The sequence below is a fragment of the Lampris incognitus genome, chromosome 14 (assembly GCF_029633865.1).
Source record: "Lampris incognitus isolate fLamInc1 chromosome 14, fLamInc1.hap2, whole genome shotgun sequence".
In the NCBI taxonomy this organism is placed as follows: Eukaryota; Metazoa; Chordata; class Actinopteri; order Lampriformes; family Lampridae; genus Lampris; species Lampris incognitus.
This window is the reverse complement of record NC_079224.1, coordinates 35,128,457-35,135,421: the sequence shown is the minus strand read 5'-3', so window position 1 is coordinate 35,135,421 and position 6,965 is coordinate 35,128,457. Positions and strand designations below refer to the sequence as shown.

At 45.0% G+C, this 6,965-nt stretch overlaps 1 protein-coding gene across 1 annotated transcript in view; it reads left to right on the top strand.

Moving 5' to 3' along the window:
- Positions 1-6,965, top strand: part of LOC130124412 (cadherin-24) — a 136,986-nt gene that overhangs the window by 105,304 nt on the left and 24,717 nt on the right. Inside the window, exons 6-7 of the mRNA XM_056293868.1 lie at positions 1,144-1,400; positions 4,268-4,404. Of these exons, the coding sequence (XP_056149843.1) occupies positions 1,144-1,400; positions 4,268-4,404 (394 nt within the window). The remainder of the gene's footprint in view (positions 1-1,143; positions 1,401-4,267; positions 4,405-6,965) is intronic.

Sequence of the window (6,965 nt, the reverse complement as noted above, 5' to 3'; positions counted from 1 at the left end):
CACTCAGCATGGGTGAGTCCTACCGTTTTACTCAACGCTAATGGCGAATGTGTTTTTGTTTTTTTTTTGTTTTTTCATAAACCCAACAATGCAAATATATGCAATCAAAATGAGTCTACCAACTGTTAGCTGGGTAATCTGCTCACAGCGGTGTCACAACGACGTGATGCTGATCTCTTTTCATCATCCTTTCATTTTGGAACTGTGATTGACTTGTGTGTGATCAATCATGAAACCACTTTTCATAGTTACGTTTGATATTCTATCTGTCTATCCGTCTGTCTATGTGTCTATCTATCTATCTATCCATCCATCTATTCATCTATCTATCCATCTATTCATCTATCTATCTATCTATCTATCTATCTATCTATCTATCTATCTATCTATCTATCTATCTATCTATCTATCTATCTATCTATACATTCATCATCTATCTATCCATCCATCTATTCATCTATCTATCCATCTATTCATCTATTATCTATCTATCTATCTATCTATCTATCTATCTATCCATCTATTCATCTATTATCTATCTAGCTATCTAGCTATCTATCTATCTATCTATCTATCTATCTATCTATCTATCTATCTATCTATCTATCTATCTATCTATCTATCTATCTATCTATCTATCTATCTATCTATCTATCTATCTATCCATCCATCCATCCATCCATCCATTCATCCATCCATCCATCTATCCAATAAATAAATAATTTCAAAGGCTCTCAGGTAGTCCACATTGAACTGACAGAAACAGGTTTTTAGAGGAGATACTACATCGTCTGTCCTGAACGCTGTGATGCTGTGGCGTTTAGGATTCTGGAGTGACACTGAGCAGATTTGTGCTGGAGTGCCATAATAAGTGTTTTGATGGTGAACTGTTTTGAGTTGAAAGGCATTTCTGGGGTTTTGATGTTGGAATTATATTAGCAAATGGCTTGATGTTGCAGTACTACTGATGAGAATGGTAATGCTGGAGGAACAGTAATTTTGTTTTTTGTTTTGTTTTTTTGAGGCTTTAGACATTAAAGAGATTAAACTTTTTTAACTTAATTTCCGCTAGTATTGGACCAAAATAAATAAACAAAACACATTATGCTAAACCCTCGTCTTGAACTGTGTTCTCCTCCTCAGCCGGTGGACTATGAGAGCCGCAGCTCATACTCCTTCTCTGTGGAGGTGCTGAACCCCATAGTGGACCCCCGTTTCTTACGCCGTGGGCCCTTCAAGGACCGGGCCTCTGTCAGGGTCGCGGTACTGGATGCAGACGAGCCTCCACGGTTCTCCCGGGCCCGCTACCACATGGACGTATCGGAAAACTGCCCGCCAGCCTGCACCGTGGGCCGGGTCAGCGCCGTGGACCCCGACACAGGCCTGACCAACAACATCAGGTATGTAGGCGGGTATGTAGGTATGTAGGTTACAGGTTTTGATCAGAAATCCTAAGCAGGTCAATAATGTGCACTAGAAGGGGCGTTGATGGTTCAGAACTACAGTAGGATGATTGACTTTAGATATAAAACCAGTCTGCTCCTGCTGCATGTGAGATTCCAGGTCCGAGTCCAGCCGCGGTACACTTATGGGTTTTTAAAGGTATACGTAGGTCTCAAGATAGCTTTGCTTTTTAGAATAATGTCAGTATTTGGTTATCAGAAGTGCTCCGTGTTTTGAGAACAAAACTCTTCGACCTCAGTGTTTCCCAACCGAGTGGTCATGTATCGCCTGTCCTGCATATTTTCACTGTAAGCCTGCATAGGTAGGCCTGCTCACACTTATTCAATCAGTCATATAATAGCACCCCAAGCTTTTCCACACTGTGACCCACCTGTTGAGATCCTTTTTATATTTTGTATTGTTCATCAATGCACTATTCCCTTTTTTCAGTCTTTGTTCATGGCCTATTAATGATAAATTTTAAAAAATTACACAAGGCAAATCAGCAATGAACATGTCATCTCATCATCAGCTGCTAAGTAGGGCACTCCAGACGTCCTTCTCCCCAGCAACGCCCTCCAGTTCCTCCTGAGGGATCCCAAGGCGTTCCCAGGCCAGATTGGACATGTAGTCCCTCCAGCAAGTTCTGGGTCTACCCCGGGGTCTCCTCCCAGTCAGACGTGCATGGAAAATCGCCAAAAGAAGGCGCCCTGGAGGCATCCTAATCAGATGCCGGAACCATTTCAACTGGCTCCTTTCGATGCGAAGGAGCAGCGGCTTTACTCCGAGCTCCCTCTGGATGTCCGAGATCCTCACCCTATTTCTAAGGCTGAGCCCAGACACCCTACGGAGGAAATTCATTTCAGCCGCTTTATCCGTGATCTTACCCTTTCGGTCACTACCCAAAGCTCATGACCGTAGGTGAGGGTTGGAATGACGATTGACTGGTAAATTGAGAGCTTTGCCTTCCGGCTCAGCTCCTTATTCACTACAATGGTCTGGTACAACATCCGCATTACTGCTGATGCTGCACCAAGCCTCCTGTCAATCTCCAGCTCCATCCTACCCTCACTCGTGAAAAAGACCCCGAGATACTTGAACTCCTTCACTTGAGTGAATGAACATTATTTTAGAAATATTTTGGAATACAACTAAGTCATTGCATCATTTGCGTTGACTCAGAGTATGAACATGAATATTCTGTTCCTTTTTTATTCAAAATTTGTCTCCAAACAAAATGTGATTGTTGTGGATACATGTGATCCGACTGGCCCCTGCTGTTGAAAACCACTATTATAACACCTAATCGCACAGGCGCGCCAACATAATCAAGCGCCAATTGGTTGAACAAGTGCTTTTCACCCTTATTAATTAAACACCATTATAATTGGGCATTCGGGTAGCATAGCAGTCTATTCCATTGCCTACCAACACAGGGATCACCGGTTCGAATCCTCGTGTTACCTACATCTTGGTCGCGTTTTCCTACAGACACACAATTCGCTGTGTCTGCAGGTGGGAAGCCGGATGTGGTTATGTGTCCTGGTCGCTGCACTAGCGCCTCCTCTGGTCGGTCGGAGTGCCTGTTTGGGGGGTAGGGAGAACTGAGGGGGATAGCGTGATCCTCCCACACACTACGTCCCCCTGGTGAAACTCCTCACTGTCAGGTGAAAAGAAGCAGCTGGCGACCCCACATGTATCAGAGGAGGCATGTGGTAGTCTGCAGCCCTCCCCGGATCCGTACAGGGGGTGGAGCAGCGACCGGGACGGCTCGGAAGAGTGGGGTAATTGGCCAGATACAATTGGGGAGAAAAAGGGAGGGAAATCCAGAAAAGAAAAAAGAAAAACACAATTTTTTTGGTGTCTACTATTGAGCCCTTTCTACTTACACATGACATTTTTATGCTCTTGTAGCATAAGTTGCCTATAATTACCATGCAGCACATGTACTACTACGATTTCATATAGTACTACTATGATATGATTACCATCCAGCAAATGTACTACTACTACCTCATATGGCATGATTACCGTGCAGTACTCTGTGAAGCCTGTTGGTAACACTTGAACGCATCTGCTAATTGCTGACTCTCGTAAGTTGCTTTGGATTGAAGCATCTGCCAAATGAATAAATGTAAACAAAAAAATGTGAATGTAAAGTACACAGTGGCCTACCTATTCAGGCTTATGTTGAAAGGCATCAGGACTGGGCTTACTTGGGGATTGGGTTGGGTTACACTGCTCTAACCGGTCGTTATACAGAGATGAATAGAGAAAAAGTTGAAATAAGTCGCACGGGTTTAGCATGCAGAGAGCACACGCGCCTTCCCTTGAGCACGGCAGCGACCTCAAAAGCCTCTGGTGGAGTGCTGTGTGCCCTCCTCTGATACTCTGTGATGTTTGTGTTTGCTCCCAGGCCACGGTTTTGAAGGAGGAGCGTTTTTGTCATTAGAAGCCCCTGAGAGCCGTGTCCCTATTACAGCCAGCAGAAGTGCTAAGAGTGTGTGTGGGAAGGAATGATATTTGGGATATTCATAGAGATATTGAGATAATCGGTGGCACTTCAAAGGAGCCCCTATCGACTGTGATAATCTCCCTATATTAATTCCCTGGCCATTTGGATGCTGTCTTCCTTATCGCTCGCTCACACACTTGCCCCATCTGCTTTCTTTCTCTCTGTGCCCCTCCGCTGTGTCTGTTTCTGTCATTCCCCTTGTCTTTCACCGGCGCCCGGCTCTCTCTCCCTCTCATATCCCCACCATCCCTCTCTCCTCTTCTGCACTCTTGCTCTGTTATGCCCGTTTTTCATTTCTGTCCGTCCCAGGTTTTCCATTGATCCTCAGTCTGACCCGGAAGCTCTGTTTCGTATCACCCCGGACAGCGGTCTCATCACCACGGCGATGGAACTGGACCGCGAGCGCGAGCACTGGCACAACATCACTGTCATCGCCACTCAGAGAGGTCAGAGGTCATTCTCAGGTCATCACCTACAGGCTATTTGTAGGTGGGGACAAGTCAGTAGGCAATAGAGGCACACGTACGTGTTTTGTTTTTTTACTGTAATTGTGAGCTTGTGGCCTCAGCATATTCTCAACCCGTAGTGTCCAATATCAACGCTTTGGGAAAGCGTTGATATTTGACCCAAAATACCCATCAGTATTTGTACAGAGATGCAGCAGGTGTCCCATAGGCTCCAGTGCTAAAACTCAGACCTAAAATTTGAATATTTATGACGATATTAAAATACAATGAATGATATAATATTAACGATATATAATATTAATGATACAGCCTAGGTAGTGCTTTCATTTAGGTCAAGGTTAGGTAATGGTTAAAGGCCCAATCTGATTTATTTGATCGTATAAAATTGAGGTATATTTACATACATAATTATCTCCCCAGGAGTAGCCTGGGGTCGTGTGTGTGTGTGTGGGGGGGGGGGGTTGTTGTGTTGTTGTGTGTCCCCGGATAATCTTGCATACTACTGGGCCTATCAGCCTAAAAATATTTTTGCACAGTTATGAATGACTGTATGATGAAGAAGTTCTCGTGGTTGCGGTGACCCAAAACCTTTGAAAAACTTCTGTTCTCGCTATCGCCGCTCCCTCACTTCATTCACTCTCTGGCTCGCTCGACCAACGCTGCTCGCTGTCGCTGCCCAATCGAAGTCAACCGTAGATGTGAAAACATTAGGTATTCGGGTATGAGTCTTGAAAGTAAATAAGAAGTCAATTATTTCGCAAGTCAGTGAATCATTCAGTGCTGATCTCAGCGCAGGAGATCTGGAAGACCACTAGGTGAGCCAAAAATAAATTTTGTCTTTATTTTCACAATATAATGAAGCTAGCTAAGCTTGTGTATGCACGACTCTATCTACGGTTGACATTTCGGGCAGCGACATGATCAAAAGTTATTAAAAGGGGGCATCCGGGTAGCGTAGCAGTCTATTCGGTTGCCTACCAACACGGGGATCGCTGGTTCAAGTCCCCATGTTACCTCCGGCTAGGTTGGGCGCCCCTACAAACAAAATTGGCCGCATCTGCAGGTGGGAAGCCGGATGTGAATATGTGTCCTGGTCGCTGCACTAGCGCCTCCTCTGATTGGTCAGGGTGCCTATTCGAGGGGGAGGGAGAACTGGGGGGAATGGCGTGATCCTCCCACACACTACCTCCCCGTGGTGAAACTCCTCACTGTCAGGTGAAAAGAAGCGGCTGGCGACTCCACGTGTATCGGAGGAGGCATGTGGTAGTCTGCAGCCCTCCCTGGATCGGCAGAGGGGGTGGAGCAGCAACCAGGGTGGGTTGGAAGAGTGGAGTAATCGGCCAAAATTTGATTGCGGTGAAAAAGTGGGGGGGGGGGTTATTAAAAGAATTTTGATAATCCAAAAACTTTGAAAGTTATAAAGGAACAACTTCCTCTAGGTTGCAGTCAAAACAGGAAGTGTTGTATATTCTTGTCGCTCCCTGATCTGAGTCAACCATAGATGTGAGTCATGCATACGCGAGCGTAAACGGTTTACCCAGCTTTATTATATTATGAAAACAAAGACAGGGTTGGGGTTAGACCAAAATGGTCCCATATCAAACCGTTTCTTTGTGGAAAGTGCAAGTTCATATTAGACTTGGTCACATTAATGCGAGGGTCTGCCTAGGAGGATGCACATCCACAGACTGACAGGCAAAACATTTCTGTTAGATAGATTTTTCTTGCTTGATCTGTGCATATTAACAACTTTTTTTTCTATACTTCCCATTCAATCAACTTGGGCGCTGTGCAAAAGTCTTAATAATGGCAGGAAAACACTGTGTGTGTGTTTGTGTGTGTGTGTGTGTGTGTGTGTGTGTTTGTGTGTATCTGTCCACTGCTAATCTCACATACTACTGGGCCTGTCAGCCTAATAATATTTGTGCACAGTTATGACTCTATGTTCAAGGACCTCTCATGGTTGCGGTGATTCAAAACCTTTAAAAAACCTGTTTTAAACTGCAATTGAGTGCCAACTCCTCAGCTGGTTTGTCACCTTAGTCTGAACACCAGAGAAGAGGAGATATGTCTGCTGGAGATCTGCACTTTACTGAGTTTACTCTTCTAGTTGATGGCAAAAATTGGCTGCCCGGACAAATACATCCGGATACTGAGACTACTGCATGACAATATGTCATCCACAGTACTCAGTGGCAGTGGAGATGAAACAGAACCCTTCAGGGTTCATACTGGAGTCAAGCAGGGCTGTGTCATTGCTGCTACCCTGTTTTCCATTTTCATTTCTGCTATCCTCCATCTTACGGGTAAACACCTGCCTCAAGGAATCAGAATCGTGTACAGAACTGACGGACAACTCCTGAACATCAACAGATTCAGGGCTAAAAGCAGAACCACCACCATATCAATCATGGAGCTGCAGTATGCTGACGACAATGCCCTCGTGGCCCATTCAGAAGAGGACCTACAGTGCATTCTGGATGCTGTTGCCAAGGCATACAAGCAGCTTGGTCTGGCCCTTAACATAAAGGAGGCCCAGA